A 20877-nucleotide genomic window follows, 5' to 3' on the forward strand; every position below is an offset into this window, starting at 1 on the left:
ACAAGCTTGTACAAGTCTCCTCTCTTACAGAATGGCCTTCCTCGAACCACTCCCAATCTTGCATGTGGAATTACAAAGGTGATAACAGGGATGACTTCTGGAATTTTTCCAGAAGTAATTTCCAGAAAATTTTCTGTGTGTGTGTGGGGGGGGCAAAGCTTGGAGACAAATAATTACATCAATAAAGACCTCTTAGCTTTTTTTTAATTATTTAAAAATTAATTAATTATTTGTCGATGTAAACTATAAATACATAATTTTCATTTTGCATCAATTTTAATGATCTTTAATTCCTGGAGGAAAAAGGTATTCAGAATTAATAGTTTTTAGCACAATTTCATATATATAAAAAAAATGACCAGCATATTTTATTAAAAATCAACTAATTAATTAATACTAAATTAAATTATTTCAATTTAAAAGCAAAAAAAAAAAATCATAAAACTAACAAGTAAAATAATATTAAATTTCATACACTTACCTTTTAAAAATGTATTTTTCTGTTTAAATTTGTTTCACAATAAATTTACAATTCACACCACACTCAGTAACTCACTAGACACAGAGGTCAAACTAACCGATGACTGTTCAAAAATCAGAAAAAGATGAACCAAAAACAGGAACACGTGTTTTATTGCTGCAATAAAACAAGTGTTCTATGGCTACTCTGGCGTGGGCTGAACCCACAGGCCAACCCATAATAAAATTTTAAGACAGTCTAAGCGTCCCCAGGATCAAGTGTGTAAGATTACATATCTCAATCAATCCCAAGGAAAGTACCCCCCCCCCTTGCAGAAGCCCATGACCGTGTGATTGCTTTTTATATATGTATGAAAGTTTTGAGAGGGCATAGCGCATCAGCGCTCATCTTAATTGGTCCAATGCAATTAATTGCAGGATAACTTTGAATACTTCTGCATAGAGTGGGGGGAACAATCTGTTTTAGGATTTATTAGAAAACAACAATGAAGGAGAATGCTATATTTGGTTGGTATATTTGAAATACTCAAAGATGAAAATATGTGAACGATCGTTTATAAGACGTGAGAATAGGAAAGAATAAGTGCGAGTAGAAACACTTTCATTAATTGTAAATGAATAATTAATAATTATCATTTGTGATGTATGTGTCCTATAAGTTGCTGGGTAGAGCGAATAGCATGATCCTATAAATTCTAAACATGAATAAGTGAATTTATGATGCCATAATTAAAAAAAAAAACTTATGAAGAGAGAGAGAGAGAGAGAGTACTGCAGGAATAAATATGGTGTTTGATGGAGCAGCAAATCATCTCATTAAATTTGTTGCACATGTTATGTGTATTTCTCTCGTTTTTTGTGTATATTTCGCTCCGTTTTCCAATAATTTTATTTTGTTTACCGAGACTCAGCATACCCGATCATTATCGAAATTATCCACATTTTCAGGGAAAATTAAATTCATTAGCTTTTTTTTTTTTTTTTTTTTTTTTTTTGTATCAGCAGTTCTTCTGTCTTATCAATCTCACATATGCTGGTATTTTGTTGTAGATCAACGTCTTATAATATACAGAATATTCATTTTTATTCAGAAATAGATATTTTTTACTGTCTGTTGTTTCTGAAGACTAGAATAAAAATGTACAGGTGACAACGTTCAATAGGATTGGTTGACACAATAACCAATCACAGACGCTAGGTGCTGAGTGAGCTCAAAATTTTAGCTCACCTAGCCATGCCTTCTCAGCAGCTTAAAAACACTACAATGCTAAGAATTTGAACTGTGGCGGCCTCTTTACATATTTTCAAAGGGCACAAAGGTGTATGCATTTTGAAAGCACACCCGGGCTATTACCGCTGCAATTTTGTAAACATTGTGAATGTGACGCAATGTTTACGTGGCGAAAAGTGCCCTCTTCATGAAGCACTAATGCTTTATTACCCTGGTGAAGAGGACAATGAAGCATTAGTATATTGTGTTCAATTTTAATTCTGCAAACAATTGGGGGAGTCTTTAACAGGAATAAATACAAAAATATAATATGGTAGATTATATTTATAGCCTATATATAGGGTAGATTTTATATATATATACATATACATATATATATATATATATATATATATATATTTTTTTTTTTTTTTCCCCACTAGTTTAGATTTCATGTCTCAATTTGAAGTAATTAATTTATATGTAATAAGAGAGAACTGGTCAAGACACTAAACTAGCTGGATACCAGACAGTGTTCAAACCAATTTTTACATATGGATCTGAGAGCTGGGTTAGAAATAAAACACTTGATTAAAGACAGGAGACGACACACGAGTTCTTAGAAAGATTAGGGGAGTGAACAGATGATATCAATCACAGTATAACATTAAAAACAAGGATATTAGAAAAGAGTATGATGTTATTAGCATTCAGGAAAGTGAGAGCGGAGCTAATCTCAGGTAATATGGTTACTTAAACAGAATAAGAGAAGAAAGGTCAGCAAAACAAGAGTTTTTGCCAGAATGTCATGAAAAGACCTACAGGAAGACTAAGGGGTTGGTGAATTGATATAATAAGAAGTGCCTTAGAAGACAAAAAAGTAAGATCAATATATATAAGATCTAAAATATATAAGATTAACAGATTAATTTGGAGAAAAACTGTCCATAGGAAGTTAGTAATGGTGTAAACTTTCATGCAGTACTATCATAATATACTGCACATCCCCAGGGTACATAAAGAATTTGATGATGATGACAACATACTCTCTAAACAGAATTATAAACTACTAAAAGACCTACAAAAACAGATCAAACCACTTTCAATATAGGAGGTTAAGAGCAACACCTGATCAGAGAAACTTCTATTCGGAATCCAGCCCACTCTGTGGCTATGCTGCAGATGAATGAGGAAATTTCAGTGTACAGCAATCTTTCAAGAAATTTCAAGTAAACAAATAATAATACTAATCTCAAAGTCATTGCATTATACCACAGCTGTCAGTATTAAAAACAAATGGACTTTTTAATATTTTAGTATTATTATAAATCTGCACTTCTTCCTGAAGATCAAGCTTTAATAAGTACTTTTAGAATCTACCTGTAAAAATACTAAAAATATTCAATAAGCAGAATAAAAAAATGAATAAAAAATATCTCAGTAATCCTTTGCAATTCTATCATACATATATATAAATTACAGATTTTTAATAACCAAACAGTAAATACCCTTTCCTGTAGTCGATACCATCTCATTGTTGGAGTGTCAAATAATTTGTGCCCCACTGGTAGCAACACTTCTCCCATGAATTCATTGCGTCCAAATCTGTCACTATGCCAAACAGAAAGCCACAATGTACGACTTTCAATTTCATGAGGAGAAACTGAAAACTGAATTATAAAATATATTATTAAGCAGCACAATTTTTTTCAAACAGTAAAAATCAATGATAATGAAACACTGTCAATACAATATTTCAAAAAAAAATAATAAATAACCGTCCATAGAGGAAATGGAGTAAATGAAAAAATACATGAATTTGGAAGTTCTATTTTGCATATTAATTTATGAATGCTTTGACAGTATAAAAGTTAAAGATGTATGACAGGTATTGTATGAATTATAATTAATGTGAGCTCCCATGATTAGTCTTTGCACTCCATAGAGATGCCTATATAAAAATAGTAACAACATTTATTATTGTTATTACTAACAGTAATAAATGTTTTAACAGTAATAACAATAATAAATAAATGTTCAGAGCCTGTGTAGCTCAGTAGAAGTGGTGCACTCTATGGCACTTGACTGCACGAAAAAAAGACTTGGTGGTTCAAATCTAGTCGCCAACTAGGGGAAATTTTTTAAGCCTTTTTTTGACTGGTTCCTGAGTTAGTCGATCTCTGAAATGGGCAAGTGGGTTTTTTCTCCTGGAAACTCGGGTTTTTCGTCCCGTAAACTCAAGAAAATCAGCCTTCGAACCCACACTAGTTTCAGATACGAAAAATATTGTGTTAGGGACCACGAGATGGCAGCACTTGCTAGCCGCCTTCTTCACTGCATACCGATTATTTAGTGATAGCCTTGGGCCAGCTATCTCTGATTGGCTGCCAGTGGAGACTGAACTACCCACTGAGTCTCTAAAAGTTAGATAGGGCTAAAGCGGCCTCGCCTACTCCCTATACGGGAACAAAAAGCGTTAGCTTATTTATTTTTTTAATAAATGTTCTTAATTTTTATTTTGAGTACATGAACAGCAACATTTCTGCTTTTAACTGTATAACCTGAATGCAAACCCAAAACAAAAAACAAAAAAAAAAAAAAAACTTTTTTGATGATCTAAATGTCATAATCAGCAATGCTGGTCAAGCGCTTAAAAACTGGCCACTCATTTATGTAGTTTATTTTATTTCTCTTCGGGCAATAGTTCCAATAACACTTACTGGTTATTGAAATTTTTATGCCTTGATGAAAATTAAGCATTTCAAATAGTGCCATATGTATTTAAAATACACTGCTTGGAAAGAAGTCAACAGACCCATAGCATGAGGAACAAATAGTCATGGTATCCACCTTAATACCATGCAGGCCCACCTTTAGCTGCAATGACTGCAGCAATACTATAAGGTATACTTTCCACAAGTGTACAATAGCAGTCAATGGGAATTTTGGACCATTCTTCCTGTAGGCATGTAATGAGGATCAAGGGACTTCCCTTCACAACACAACAGAACCTCATTACATGTGTATAGGAAGAATGGTCGAAAATTCCTGTTGACTGCTATCATATGCTTGTAGATGTCCAATAGGGTTGAGATCAAAGCTGTCCCTCAGAGTTCAGTATACATGGCACCATAAAAACTTCAAGGCCAAACCAGAAAAAACAGGACCATACCATCACAGTGCCACCTCCAACTTTCGTAGTTAGCCATTATGCACATAGTGTGATGCGTCAATTCATAACACAGCTTTTCAAAGTTCCACTGGACATGCTCTTTGAACCACTGAAGACTATTCTGCATGTTGGTTCAGGTAATGTGGGGCTTGCATATTGTGGTCCTAACATGGAAACCCAAGTTGTGAGCCTCGGTTATGAATGTTTTTGTGCAGATTCATGCTCCAGTTGATGCCCAGAATTCCACATTCAGTGCACCAGCTGATGAATGACAATTTTTACATATTATCCTTTGTAGCACCTGACATTCACATTCGGTGAGTGGTATGTTGTTCACTGCAGGTAGCACTTGCAGTTAATCCCCTCCCCTGCACTTTCATCTCAGTATGGTATCACTGATTGTTGACATGTGATCTGTCAACAATCAGTGATTGCTGACAGATCACATGTCAACAAAAGCCCAATCTGTCAACAATTTGCTGAACAGAAGATAAGCCTACAACATGGCATTCTATCACAATCATCATCATGCATATCAAGGATTTAGGCCTAACATGGCCTGTTCCAGCCTTAGAAGTCATCGTTGAATCGTTTAAGAGGACTCGGGAGGAATTAAGAGGAATCGTTTAAAAAAAAAAGAAAAAAATTCTATCACAATGCCTCTTTCAAATTCCATCAGTTCCCTTTTCGTAGTCATTTCACCTGGACACAGTTGCACTGATTATGGAGCATTATATTCCTCCAATTTATATCTGCTACAAACATATGTATATATATATATATCTATATAATATAGATATATATTATTCACAATGTATTCAGCACCTACAGAAGTACTTTTTTTTAAACAGGATTTTAACCATTTCCTCATTCACCTCTCTCTCTCTCTCTCTCTACCTCTGATCAGCCATGTTCTAACATACCAGCTACTGAATTAGAAACCTTTAGAAACAATTAGAAGGGCTTACTGTGGATGCCAAAATTGAGGCTAGAGCCACAATTCTGAAAACTACAGAGCGGTCTGGTTTTTCAAAAGGCAAGATATCCTGGGTAATCAGTGGAAAAATAACCCACATTATCTGTCTAAGAGGAGTAACTGTGCAGACAAACAGAACTAACTTCAGCAACTGACCTAGGCATTTAACGAAGTCTGTTTTCAACCCATATCTCACTGAACTATGCACAGGGAATTGAAGAAGATCAGTATTGGCAGTCAATACCTATACAGAAACCAATGTATTAAGTTTCTAATTCAGTCAGTATATGAATGAGACTAACGAAGAATAATTTTTGTCATTTTTGAGCCATCAGAATTTGATAAAATTGTGCACTACATGATGCATACACTTGTTTTTATGAAAAAGGTCTTTTCTTCCATGAAGAGGTTTTATGTTTCTTCATAAGACATATTATTACTAAGACAGCCAATGGCAGTGACACAAACCTATATTAAAAGCAATGTTCATCACTAATCAGAGACTATCAATATGGATTTTGATATTCAAGATTTACAGCAGATCTCCTAGCTTACATTATCCCCTTCTGGATATGTGATAGCAGTAGTATGTGGGCAGGTGGTTGTATCATCGGCTGATAATACAAATAAAAGCGTGTGTTTTAACATCCAAGTGATCCTTGAAAATGCACCCATTTTTGCAATATCTCTTCTGTAATTCAATTGTCTGTCCACCATTATCTGTAGATACTGAGCACTATCAATTTCTTGAAGTTCAGTACCATCATGCACATTATACATTATGTCAATGTGAAGTGCTTAGGACTAGAACTTAACTGAATAGCTGTAACAAATTTGGTATGAAATTCAACAATAAAAAGACATCTATGAAAATAGGAAGAAACAACGAAAATAACAAGCCATTCTCAATGAAGAACCCATAAAACAATTAGAATATATCAGCTAACTATTCATGCACAATATGTAATAAAAATGGCAAATTAATTTGGAAACAGACAACAGCATAAGCAAAGCTGTATACAAGATAGTGTTAAAGATGGTTTTAACTTTGAGAGCTGGGTTAGGAAAGAAACAGTTGATAAAAAGATTGCAGACCACAGACATCAGAGTTAATTTGACAAAGGAAAATTTGACAAGAGAACAAATGGTATCAATTACATCATATTAACACGTTCGCTGTCAACTATGAGTATACTTGTAGTTGGTAAACCAACTACGAGTATACTCATATGACACTTACCGCCGGGAACGAGATTACTGTACTGACCTTGAAGAAGTGAAAATGCTTGGCTTGTGGAGCTAGCATCAAAATTGTGTATTCTCATAGATAGTATATGCTCTGCACAAACCAACTACGAGTATACTCATATGACGCTTACCGCCAGCAATGAGATTACCGTACTGACTTTGAAGAAGTGAAATTGCTTGGTGTATGGGAACAGACTACGCTGAAGTAGCATGGCAGCGAACGTGTTAAATATGAAGGTCAAGTAACAGATTAATTTTTCTAGGAATTGAAATTTTATAAGAAGCTAGTAATAATGTAAACTTAATCATATAGTCATATCATAGTATTCTGTACATCCTTTGAAGGTAAATAGCAGGAACTGGGTAATAAATTGAAAAAAAAAAATCTTATGTAATAATCTCAATTACCACCACAAAATATTTCCTGCAAATCCTAAGATGCAACGACAGTTAGCCAGATTAAAAGGATGCTTGATGTTGCAGCTGTACAACCTCACTGAGTGGGAGGATACAAGCAATAATGGATTATGAGCACGAACAAAGTCACCAACAAAACCGGAAAAGATAGTGGATTATTACTGAAACTACTGCTCTGATAGAAGTTCACATGCAACATTGAATGTAATTCTATACCAAGAATTACATGACAATCAGAAAACAACATCATTAAATGGCAATGGTGACCATAGACAGCTTGACACTGATATATTGATGGTGGTTACAAGAATCATGCTATCTAACAGAGACAGACAATGCATTTAAACAAAGGTCCTGCAAAGGGGTATATCAGAATGTACTCTGTAATAGACAATCTTGTCATGAATGGCATATAGCAGCATACACCAGTATAGTTCTATATCATGTAAGAAAATTCTGGTGTACTACCAATCTCAGATAATCTCCAGACTGATGATTTAATCATTTCTATTTGAAATTTATCTGTCCTTTATACATAATGTCAATGTTCTAAAACACTTCTCTTATTGAGCCTTTACTACTCTCAGCATTATTATGTTTGATACTGTCATAAGCCAAACATGATATTCCTAATTTCTTTCATCTTCATAATTTTATTTCATCATTTTCTAATCCAAACATGTCCTGCATGGGTTAATGAATCATTTCACACTGGAATGAAAATATTAATTTCTCATTCTGTTTGAAACTTTTCTTCGTTAATTCATAAAATTATATAAAAAAAAGTGTGAAAAGTCAATTCACAAAAGCATCCCATGACCAGATTGAAACAACAATCCCAGTCTTATTCCTCTCAACCATTTGTTTGCATTAGCTATACAACAATTGGCAAATTTTGTTTTCATCATCATCAAATAACTGCCATTTACCCTCAAGGGGGTGTACAGGATATGATAGTACTACATGAAAAATTTACATCATTACTAACTTCCTCTCTACAATTTTCCTCCAAATCAGTCTTTTACTTGTCAAGACTCCAACATTATCAGATCTTATATTTCTATCGTCTAAGACACTTTGTACCATATCAATTCACCTATATCTTGGTCTTCCTCTGGGTCATTTTCCTGCCAACCTGGCAGAGAACACTTGTTTTGCTAATCTTTCCTCACCCATTCTATTTAAGTGACCATACCACCTGAGATTAGCTAACTAATGCATTCCTGGATGCTGACAATGTCAAATTCTTTCCTAATATCCTCATTTTTAATATGATATTGCCATTGATGCCATCTATTCACACCTCTAATCTTTCTTAAGCTCTGATATCTGTGGTCTCTAGTCTTTGGTCATATGTTTTACTTCGGACCCAGCTCCCAGATCCATAAGTTAAATCTAGTTTGAACACCATCTTGTATAGCTAATTTAGTGTTCTGACTAATTTCTCTCTTATTCCATATGAATTTATTCAGTTGACTTCCCACCATACCAGCTTTGTTGATTCCGTTGTCTATTTCTATATTTAATTTACCATCTTCACTAAAAATCCTAAGTAGCTGAAATGTTTTACTTGTTCCACAGGTTCTCCATTCACAACACAGTTGATATTTTCAATGATTCTGCCTATTTTCATTGTCTTTGTCTTTTTATTGCTGACCTTCATACCATATCTATTACAACAGTTATTCAATTTAGTTAGAGAATCTTGCCGACTTGTAGCGGATTTATTTAGAAGTATAGCATCGTCCGCATAAAACAAACAGCTGACATTAACATCTCCAATTTTGATATCAGGTTTAATACCACTTTCCTTCATAATGTGATCCATATAGATAATGAATAACAGAGGGGATAATGTACATCCTTGTCTCATACCAGATTTAACATTAAACCAACTTCCTGTACTTCCTTCAATTCTAACTGCTGACTTACAACTCGAATAAAGACTAAGTATTGCTTGATATAATGCCCCATTGACACCATATAACTGTAGCGTATTGAATAGCTCCTCTCTTGGCACCTTGTCATATGCCTTTTCCAAATTGACAAAACTTAAATAAAGATCTTTGTTATATTCCCATGATTTCTCCACTATTTGTCGTAAAGTGAAGATCTGATCCTCACAGCCTCTATTTGACCTGAATCCAGCTTGTTCTTCACCAAGCTTTTCTTCCACAATTCTTCTCGACCGTTTCTCAAGTAGACTTGCATATATATTACCAGGAACGTTCAGTAGGGATATACCTCTGTAATTCTCACATTCAGTTTTATTTCCCTTTTTATATATGGGTACTATGAGAGCTCTACTCCAATCATCGGGAATTCATCCCTCTCTCCAGGCATTCTGAACTATGCAGTGCAGCCACTGTAAGACTTTTATACCACCACACTTCAGCATTTCTGGTCGAATATCATCTACTCTTGCTGCCTTTCCACATTTCAAGCCTTTGGTGGCTTTTTCTACTTCAAGTATGGATATGTATTCCTGACTGTATGCTTATTGACTGTTTTTTTTACCACTGTGCTATCACTGCTTGTTTCATTCAGCAATTTTTCGAAGTAATTACTCCATACTTCACGGATATCTCTTTCTCCTGTTTTCATGTCACCTTTATCATCTCTAATTCATTTTACAGCATTCTTTCCTCCATTTCTGAGCTTCTTCAACAACCTCCAGAATATTTTGCCACCTTCTTGATATTTATTTTCTATATTCTTCCCAAAGTCCACCCACGACTTGTGTTTAGCTTTCTTACATTTGTCTCTGTATTCTCTAAGAGCACAAGCTGATTTATTTGCTAGGAACCTTTGATATGCTTTCTTCTTTTCCTTCACTGCCTCTTTAACTTCCTGTGTCCACCAGCGAGTTTTGATTTTTTTATCCTTGCATAACCTCACCACATGCCTCTCTTGCTGAATCAATCAGGGTTTATTTCAATGCTTGTGACTGAATCTCCAAGGTATGGTTCCTGTTCTCAAACTCTTTCATGTTTTCTTCACTAATTTTTGTGTATTTTAGTCTACAGTTCACATCTGAGAGCTGCTCAACTTTTATTTGCTTTAAAACTTTCTTACATGTTATTCTTTTCAATATGAAATTCAATTTTATCCTACTCAAGACTAAATAGTGATCACTTCCAATTTCAAATCCTCTGTACACTCTGGTATCCTGCACCAGGGAGAAAACAACACTATCAACAATAACATAGTCAGTGAGATTTTTCTTATTTCTTGCCTCTTCTCTCCATGTGAATTTGTGCACATTTTTATGTTGGAACGTGGTGTTAGTAAGAACCAATCCAGGTCCTGAGCAGAAATCCAACAGATATTTGTCATTATTATTAGCTTTGCTCATTTCTCCAAATTTTCCCAAAATATTTTTGTATGTCTGACAATCATTTCCTACTCTGCTATTTAGATCTCCAACAAGGACCAACTTTTCCTTTTTCATTGTGTCAGTTGCTTTTTCTAAAGCCTCAAAAAATTCCTCAATTTCTACCTTAGTAGAACCTTCTGTGGGACCATAGGCACAAATAAGTCTCATTGTCCAGTTCCCCATTCTCATATTTGCCCACATTACTCTATTTGAGACTGCCTATCATTCAAGATTAGCCTCATATTTTGTGTTGAATACTATGGCTACTCCTTCTTTTCCTTGATTGTCATTGCCTGAATATAATGTTTTGTATTTATTGCTCAGAAAGATCTCACCAGTTTTTGTCGTTTTTGTTTCAGTCACCCCTATTATGTCGATCTGGTACTTATCTAATTCCTCAGCTAGCTCCATTTCTTTGCCATTCAGACTTCTTATGTTGATAGTACTGATCTTTAACTCTGGTGATGTTGAGTTGGGGTGTGTTTTCAGATTTGTTCCAGTAGCTGACTTTTCGCTGTTCGCCCTGGTTCCTTCGCGAAAACAACAGGGCCTTGTTTAACTGGGTGACGCTCCAGCCGGCATGCAATTTTGTCATGTTGTACCATCATTTTGTATTTTGGTTTAATAAGAATACAATTTAGTCAGCTAAATCCCAAATTGCCAGCCCATCCTCATTCGTTCAGTATCCAGAAGCCTAGGTCGGTTCTCCGCATTCCTTTAAAGGCTATGTGGAGGTCTCCTCTCAGTTATACAGCTTTGACACCCTTAAGCACCCCCAACATAAAGTAAAGAATTTGTAATATGATGTCCAAAGGCAGTCGTTTTCTTGTCATTCTATCTTGTCACCTGAAGTCACTGTTGGTAATAATAACTGCAGTCATATTTCCATTATTATATTTATGGCATGCCATAAATACTGTTACAACTTCTGCACACAGAATTGCATGGGCTCTTTTCTGTTAGCGGTGCTGTGCACAGCCAACATTCCCATGTTCATCAGTGGACAGAGTGTTGTCTAGCTGTACAGGTTATCATGCAGTGGGGAAATTATGAGAAGTGTGTAGCTATAATAACACTTCCACAAGGGTGGAATGCAGCTACCTGTTATTTTCACCGCCCTAAAAACACATGGGATCAGTAGGATATTTGTGTATCAGACTATTGACTGTTATAACAATACAAAAGATGTATCTAATCACCAAAGAACAGGTTGACCATGCTGCGTTAGAATGCAACAGATTGTGAGGGCTGTGAAGGCATGCCTCTGCCGTAAACCTGTGAGAACGCAGAAAGTGATGTCATGACAGATAAACATTTTGAAGAGAATGATGTCATGTACTAACTGATGACCTGGGGGTGAGAACCTATCGTCATTCTACTGGAAACTTCCTAACATAACTTATGTGAAAGAAGGTGATAAAATCAAAAGGCACCTCTCTGGCAGTACGTGAACAACAGACACAGAGATATTCTCTTCACAGGTGAGATTTTTGCCACTAAGAAGAAGTCACTGAACTACCAAAACGATCAGGTATATGCCCTGGATAATTGAAGTGCACGTGCCATGACACCCAGGATTCAGAGAAGTCATCAACTCCTCAGATCAGTAATGGTTTGGTGGTGGTGGGGGGAGGGTATCAGAGGATATCCAATTGCATTTCTCCTAGAAAGGGATCAAAACCTCTGCCAAACTATATCAAGACACTATGCTGGAACCTTTGGTACAGCCTCTGAACAATGCCTTGTTTCATGGTAACAGTGGACCTTCCAACAGGACTCAGCCCCTGCATACAAAGCAAAGACTACACAACAGTGGTTGGAGGTAAATGTGCCCAACCACATATTACCAACTGATTGGCCGTCTGGAAGTTCTGATCCAAATCCATTGGACTTCAAATTGTGGCCGAAGCTTAAGAGAGTAGCCTGCAAGAAATGACTTTCCAATATTGCCAGCCTGAAGGTGGATGTGGACCGAGCAGTGGCAGCATTTCTATTGGATGCTGTGCATACCTTCGATATATGGCCTCACAGACTTCAGACATACATGTGAAGACAAAATGGGGACATTTTGAACATTGAGTGTTGCTATATGCATGTTATAGATGTGGTGTGTATATACTAAAAGCTGTAAATGATTTATTGATAGATTAAAGGTTTATGCACTGTTCAAGTTGTAACTATATATGTTACATATAATTACAACTTGAACTATAGGTGTGCCTAGACTAGGTACACACATATAGTTCCAGCAAAACATTACTTAAAGATAAATCTAAGTAATTTAGCACTATCTAGGTATGTCATGGCATGACACAACAAACAGAAGAGGCAGCTGGCTACAATGAACAAACATTAGTATTAGTACTGGGTGGGTTAAGGATTAGACTATTCTGAAACCATGTGCTAGTAATGAAACATTTTTTTTTATGCTGATGACCTCTATCTCAGTTTAGGAACTGTCCTGAACTATAACCAGAAGACCAGCAAGAAACTAGGCAAGCATCCATGGTCAACCCACCTTAAATGCAATTTGAGTCTATCTTGTCACCTGATTTCCAGCAATGAACTTAGGTTGGCTGTGGTAACTTGTTCCATCGTGAATTCTCATAATAGCAGACATAGATAAAAGATCCAAGCTTGGTTAAGAAATACAACTTTTAAGTAGTTCCTCTATATATTTGTTAAAAACCACACATCCTGTGCCATAATTAACAATGCAAGTATTAATAGAAATTCAGCATGATTTTATTGCACAAGAAATATACCTAAAATAGTAAATATAAGTCATTATTCTAGTAAATCTTCCAATTACTGGTTTCCTTCAGATTTTAAAGAACAACTGTTAATGAAATAAGTTACATAAATAAAACTTACACGGAGAAGATTGTTAAAAACTGGATTCAATGTATGTTTTTTTATCTTTGTCTTTCTTTTCCCACTCTTTGCTTTATCTGGTAAAAGATATGCTTTAACATAGCTATTAAAAAATAAGAATACTTTTATTAATATTTAGCTAAAGCTTCATAATGGAGATTTAAGCAGGACAATATATCTCCCCCCCCCCAAAAAAAAAGCAATCAATACCTGCATAAGATATTTTTGATTTTATATTTTAAACTGAAAAGAATGTCAAGTATTCAAAGAAAAGAAGAACTAGACATTAAAATGTAACATTCTAGATATTTCTCATCTTTTAATAGGCCCATAAGAAGACATTTCATGTAGATCCACCTATGTGGATCTCCTGAACGGATCTATGAGATGCAATATAATACAGATCTACAGATCAGAATAAAATTTATTTTGGAGCTTATTCTATGATTCATCATCTCTAGTGATTATCTGACCCTGTGAACACATGGATCTACAGTGATAAAAATATATATACTTAATCCCTCATTAGGAAGGCTCAACCCTCTCCCCGACAAAGAGATGGGTGAGAAAATCCCCATACAAAAAAAAAAAAAAAAAGAAAAAAAAGCCCAATGATGAGCTAAAATCTGCTAGCTTATCACTAATTGACAAATCATAGGTATGACCAATTGCTCTATGTAGGCCAGGTTATCCTCTTAGGTTAACATGATGATGTTATTTTATCCACCTTGCATACTAAATCATTAATTAAACAGAAATATTTTTCTTTCTTATCCTTTTAATGCCTACACATAAGTAGGAACAAATGGTAATGAGTGGCAAAACACTTGACACTGCAGAATGAGAAGTCTCCAATTCATTTCCATGTACCCCTACAATTTTGTCATTCCACAATGGACATGGATGTTTGTGAACATCTTTAGGTGCGAGATGAATTTCATTGCAAAGTGCAAGATCACCACTCTGCTTGAAGTGGGCTTGAAAATGTTCCATGTTTGGTCTCTAAAGCAGAGTTTCTGGATTATGTAAAAAATAAATAAATAAAATATTCATACCATCCACACATATTTACCATCCGAAACTTGGATACTGGTTGGGAATGTGGGTGGAGTGAGGAATGAAAGCCTTCATTCTAGTTATAACATTTCTGTTATTTGTAACTAATAAATAATAAATTACACGATAACCACAGTAATTAACTTTAATGAAATAAAAATACTATACTATACAGATATTTCATACTGAAATTAACAGTACATCAGTATAGTCATCAAGCAATTCAAAGGAATTATTATTATTATTATGTGACACCTCCAGGGAGTCCAAATACAAAGTACATAACAGTCAGTGCATTACCAATTAAAAACTATTGCCGTGTGTTAAAAATTGATATTAATAAAGAATATTATTAAAATTATTCTTAAAACTCATGGGCTCACTTTAGTGAGTACGGGCATGGTAAACCCAAGGTACCTGATGCTGGACCATGCCTTACTTCATGTAATATACATCTGTTATATTATCTGTAGACTGGTCCTCTACCCTTCTTTCTTCTCTTCTTGCTCCTTACCACCAATGCTATTAGAGTAATTGAGGGCTAGGGGTGAATCTTTCCTATCTTGCTATGTCATTTCGCCTATTGCAGCCACCGAATGGGGCAAACTAACCCCAATAGGTGCCAGTTGCAAGCCCGGATAAATGGCGAGGGTTGACGTCAGGAAGGGCATCCGGTCATAAAACTTGCCCGCCAACTCTAGATATGATTAAATGAGTCAAAAAGAAAGTGATACAAGGGCTAGGGCATACCTCTTAAGTGATACGCAGCCACATCGCCCTACAACTGCGAAAAGTGGACGAGGGCTACCGCATCAAGGGCGGTTGCGGTTAAAGAAGCAAGCCCAGCAAGTGGAGAGAATGTTGTGAGTGGGAACGTTGAATGTTGGAAACATGACTGGAAGGGGAAGAGAGGTGGCAGACATGACGAGGAAGTTGGACATTTTATGAGTGCAGGAGACAAGGTGGAAGGAAGAAAAGGTGAAGGAACTAGGAGACGGGTATAAATTGTTCTACTATGGAGCGAATAAAGAGGGAAGAAATGGTGTCAGAATTGTGGTGTGTGGCAGAATGAAGGGTGAAGTACTGGAAGTGGGTAGGAGGAAAGACAGGATAATGCAAATGAAACTGCGTCTAGGAGAAGAACTGGTCATCTTATGTGTATACACCCCACAAGTTGGCTGTACAGCAGAAGAGAAATATGAATTCTGGAACATGCTAGATGAAGAAATGAGGGAACTGGAAGAAAATGAGATGGTGATTGCCAGAGGAGACTTGAATGGACACATAGAGAGACAGAATAGGGACTGTGAAAGGGTACATGGTGGCCATGGTGTGGAAATGATGAATCGCGAAGGAGAGAGGATTTTGGATTTCGCAGTAGCGTTTGATCTGGAAATTGTGAACTCCTTCTTCTGTAAGAGGGAAGAGCATTTGATAACATTTAGAAGTAGCAACAATAGTTCACAGATTGACTACATTTTGACTAGAAGAAAATATCTTAAGGCAGTAACAAATTGTAAAGTAATCCCAACAGATCAAGTGGCACAGCAACACCGGCTGCTGTGTGCAGACTTTGAAATAAAGTCGAAGATAAGAACCTTTGGAAGCCATGGGAAGAAGAAAATCAAGTGGTTTTGCTTAAAAGAAGAGCGTGGGGAACCGTTTTAGGGAGAAGGTGTGTTAGAGAGGATTTCAAATGTACAAGACTGGTGGAGACATAATTCAAAAGTCATTCTAAGCTGTGCAATTGAGGTGCTTGGTGAAACATCTGGAAAGAGTTTAGAGAGCAGGAGGAGGGTTGGTGGTGGAATAATGATGTACAAGAAGCAGTGATGGCTAAGAGGAAGGCAAAGCAGAAGTGGGACGAGTCAAGAGTGGAAGAGGACAGAGGGGAATACAGAGAGAAAAAGCGAGAAGTCAAGAGAGTTTTTGCACAGGAGAAGGCCATGATATATCAAGACCTTTATGATCAATTAGAAACAAAGGAAGGACAGAGAAAGATTTATCAATTGGCAAAATGTAGAAATAAGGCATCAAAGGACATCATACAAATGAGGCAGATCAAAGACTCTGGAGGAAGGGTATTAAGGAGGGATGTGGATATAAGAAACAGATGGAGAATATACTTTGAAAGGCTTTTGAATGAAGAAAATGCAAGGACTCACAGAGAAGATGGGGAGCCTTATGAGGGGATAGTGCAGAACATTAGTAGAGTGGAAGTGAAGGAAGCCATAAAGAGGATGAAGAATGGAAAATCAGTGGGCCCTGACAGAATCCCAGTGGAGGCATGGAAGGCACTGGTGGAAGAAGGAATTGACCTGCTGTGGGACCTGTTAATAAAAGTTTGTCAACAGGAAAATATACCCGAGGAATGGAGGGACAGTACTCTTATCCCAATCTACAAGAATAAAGGGGATGCAGAAGACTAAGAATTACAGAGGAATAAAGTTGATGTCCCACACAATGAAAATCCTAGAGAGGGTTCTTGATGGAAGAATGAGGTAGGAGGCAAAGATTGCAAAAGAGAAATTTGGATTCATGCCCGGTCGATCGACGACAGATGCTATCTTTGGGGTATGACAGATAATGGAAAAGTTTCGAGAGAAGCAACGGGAGCTACGTCTGGTATTTATTGATCTGGAGAAAGTGTATGATAAAGTGCCAAGGCAAGAAGTCTGGAGGTGTCTGAAGGAGAAGAAGGTACCAGAGAAATACATCAGAGTTCAAATCTGCCTGGGAGAGACAAAGTTTTCCAGTGACAGTTGGCTTGCATCAAGTCCGTTCCTGTTTAATATTGTGATGGGGGTGATGGAGGAAGTGAGAGAAGACGTGCCTTGGACTATGTTGTATGCAGATGACATTGAGCTGTGTGCAGAATCAAGAGAAGAAGTGGCAGCCAAACTGAAAAGTTGGAGGAAAGTACTGGAAGAGAGAGGTATGAGACTGAGCAGAAGTAAGACCGAGTATATGTGTTGCAAAGTGGATGGCAGCCAGGAGATAGAGCTGGAAGGAAATGTCATCAGGAAGGTCAGTGACTTTGAATACTTACGTTCAACAATGAAAGAGGATGGTGAGGCTGAGAAGGAAGTGGATTGCAGGATACAAGCAGGATAGAGGAACTGGAGAGAGATGGCTGGAGTGCTATGCAACAAGAGGATGCTGATCAATCTAAAAGGCAAAATCTATAGGACAGTAGTGAGACCAGCTATGGCGTATGCTATGGAAACTGTGGCCCTGAGGAAAAATAACATCAGCAGGATGGAGGTAGCAGAGATGAGAATGCTTAGGTGGATGTGAAGGGGGCCAGACAGGATCATCTGAGAAATGACTATGTAAGGGGAATGGTGAAAGTTACAGGAGTCAAGGTTGAGATGGTTTGGTCAAGTGATGAGGAGGGAAGAGTATGTGGGAAGAAAGGTCATGCAGATGGATGTATAGGGGAGGAGGAAGCATGGACAGCCAAAGAAGAGATGGAGGGAGATGGTGAAGGAGGACTCGAGGATGAAGAACTTGGATGTGGCTACAGCCCAAGACAGGAAGTTGAGGAGGAGACTCACCACAAACAGTGTTTGTGGTGAGTCTCCACAAACAGTGACCCTACTTAAGTGGGAAAAGCTGCAGAAGAAGAAGAATATTCTTAAAAACTATTTTTTTGATGGCTACATAAGATAAGAATCTCCCAAACTTTTGGGAGAGAGAGACAATTGTTTCAATTCAGATTTGGCAAATGTAAAAGGACTTCGCAACTTTCTTTGAAATTTCTGTTATTCAGTCTGAGCAGTTTTTAATTGGGAGAAATGAAACAGTAGTCAAGATCATGGAGGTTGTCTCATTTGGCATCTTTGTAATGCTAGAGAACATGAGACTGAGAATGACTAACTGTAGGTTGTTCTGAAGTGCAGGAAAAAACTTGGATAAGATTGTAATCTGAGTTACCAAGAGAAGAACCAACATTCACAAGATATTTTTGAAGGTATGCTAATAAGGAAGAGGTCAATGGAATTGTCTAGTGGATCGTGGGAATTGTCTGGTGTTGTGGGAGTAGAAAGATGGAATACTTCAATATCCTTGTTTGCTTGATCAGTGAAACTGGAAAACAGGGAAGATGATTTCATTATTTCGGGATTTTGACTGCAGAAATCAAGCTTTAAAGATATGTACTCGAAGAGGCTAGAGTGGTTATCTGAATTTGAATAATGGTAGATACAACAGATGAATGCAACATAGGTTGGTAAAGAAATTTTGAGAAAAAGTAAATCAAATGGAGGGGGGGGGGTGATAAATCAAGGTTTTGCATTCTCTGCTGACAGTTTTGATGAATGTGCAAGATGTAGTTTGGGCAGGTGAGGTGACAACAGTTGTTGAAGTCATCAGCTGAGGTTACAATATTATGTCTTCCATTAGAAATAATAAGAGTAATATTTACCCATTTCTGAGTTCTGTGCATAACTTTTTCAACACCTGAAACCATCACTCCTGAAAAATAAAATTTATATGTTTTTTTTTTATGGTTTTATAGCAAGGAGCAGCAACTTCTCAGGACTATCCACATTTATATACATACTATCATGATTGTCTCTTACCACCTCCACCTCCCATTTCCCAAAATGGTAAGAAATTTCAGGGTGATTTTACCCACAAAATCATTTTTTTCACAAATTTAACATATTTTTCAACTTAAGGCTGAATCCAGGACCAACATGAAACAATGTGAGGACTCAGAAAATATATTACACTGCCAGTACTAGCCTGTTGCATACTTGTTTCTTTACATAGCAAATAACATTTAACATATTTTTCATCTGGTTCACATCAGAGAGAGATGAGAAAATAATTATCAGAGAGAACAAGATGAATTTGGCTGGCCAACTGACCAAAAAGAAATGCTTTGGTTGTCCTAAGACTGCTTCATAACTGACTTAATATGCTCCTCCATAAAATCCAAAATTACCTAGCCAGAAAATCTGTTAGATAATGATTTAAGCCCAGTTCGGATATGATATCAGCCTATATAATGCGAAAGTACATGATTTTAATGACATGTAATGAGATGAATTTCATTACATGTCATTACATACTGTATATTATTTATACAGTATGTATAAATAATATTACCATGAATATTAGTATGAATAATACTAATGTTTCAACCTAACATGCAAGATCATGCTCGAGCAAATATTAACAAGATTAACAAGCAAGAATTAGATGACACTCTGACATGGAACATGACAACTGAAACAGAATGTTGACAATGCATAAGTGGTTTAGGTGAGTATAATATCAAGTTTATGCAACAAAATCTGCAGATAACTAATACAATCCTGCAATACCGCTTATAATTTACACCATTTGAACACTCAGAAAAACTGGAAACAACGTAAATATCAGTGCATTTTCAGGAGTGAGTGAAGGTGAATGAAATATGAATGATAAATGAAAGAAGTATATGGTAACTAGTATAGCAGATAAAAGAAGGAATGAGAACTAAGAAGAAAAAAAGAATACAAAAGAGTGTGCAGGAGAGGGATGGGTTTAGACAGTAACAGTAATGAGGCTGGATGAGAGCATACAAGAGATTTGGTTTATCAGCCTCTAGTTTGTTAGCATCACAGATGAGTGGAGATTTGAGAAAAAAAATTTCTTCACATTATATCTAAAGATCTATGCATCAATCCTCGAGAAACATCTCAACTTACTTGTCAGAAACTTTTGATATTATTATTATTAGACACCTTCAGGGAGTCCAAGGACTCATCGAAGGAGGACACCTGCTCTACAACTTTGTCCCCACCATTCAATCCCCAACTGACTACAACTACACCAAAGCCATCTATCGTCAACCACCACTGGTGTTTCCACAGGCAATCACAAACGTCCATGCCCACGGTGGGATTTGAACCTGCAACCTTTTGGCTGAAGAGAGGATACGCTACCCACTCGGCCAACCAGGCTGGCTATGCTTTCTTCTTCTTTAGTGTCTCTTTAACTTCCTGAGTCGGCATGGAGTTCTGATTTTTTTTTTTATCCTTGCAGACAACCAACCTCATCATATGCCTCTCTGGCTG

General features: G+C 36.6%; 1 protein-coding gene across 1 annotated transcript in view; it reads right to left on the reverse strand.

Moving 5' to 3' along the window:
* The window catches only part of LOC150104392 (uncharacterized), a 127607-nt gene that overhangs the window by 33587 nt on the left and 73143 nt on the right, over nt 1-20877 (reverse strand). The window contains exons 5-6 of the mRNA XM_090396469.1: nt 13754-13856; nt 3199-3360 (exon numbers count right to left, since the gene is read on the reverse strand). Coding sequence (XP_090252595.1) covers nt 3199-3360; nt 13754-13856 — 265 coding nt within the window. The remainder of the gene's footprint in view (nt 1-3198; nt 3361-13753; nt 13857-20877) is intronic.

The sequence above is a fragment of the Typopeltis vanoorti genome, chromosome 8 (assembly GCF_054136105.1).
Source record: "Typopeltis vanoorti isolate ZY-2024b chromosome 8, IOZ_Tvanoo_1.0, whole genome shotgun sequence".
Lineage (NCBI taxonomy): Eukaryota > Metazoa > Arthropoda > Arachnida > Uropygi > Thelyphonidae > Typopeltis > Typopeltis vanoorti.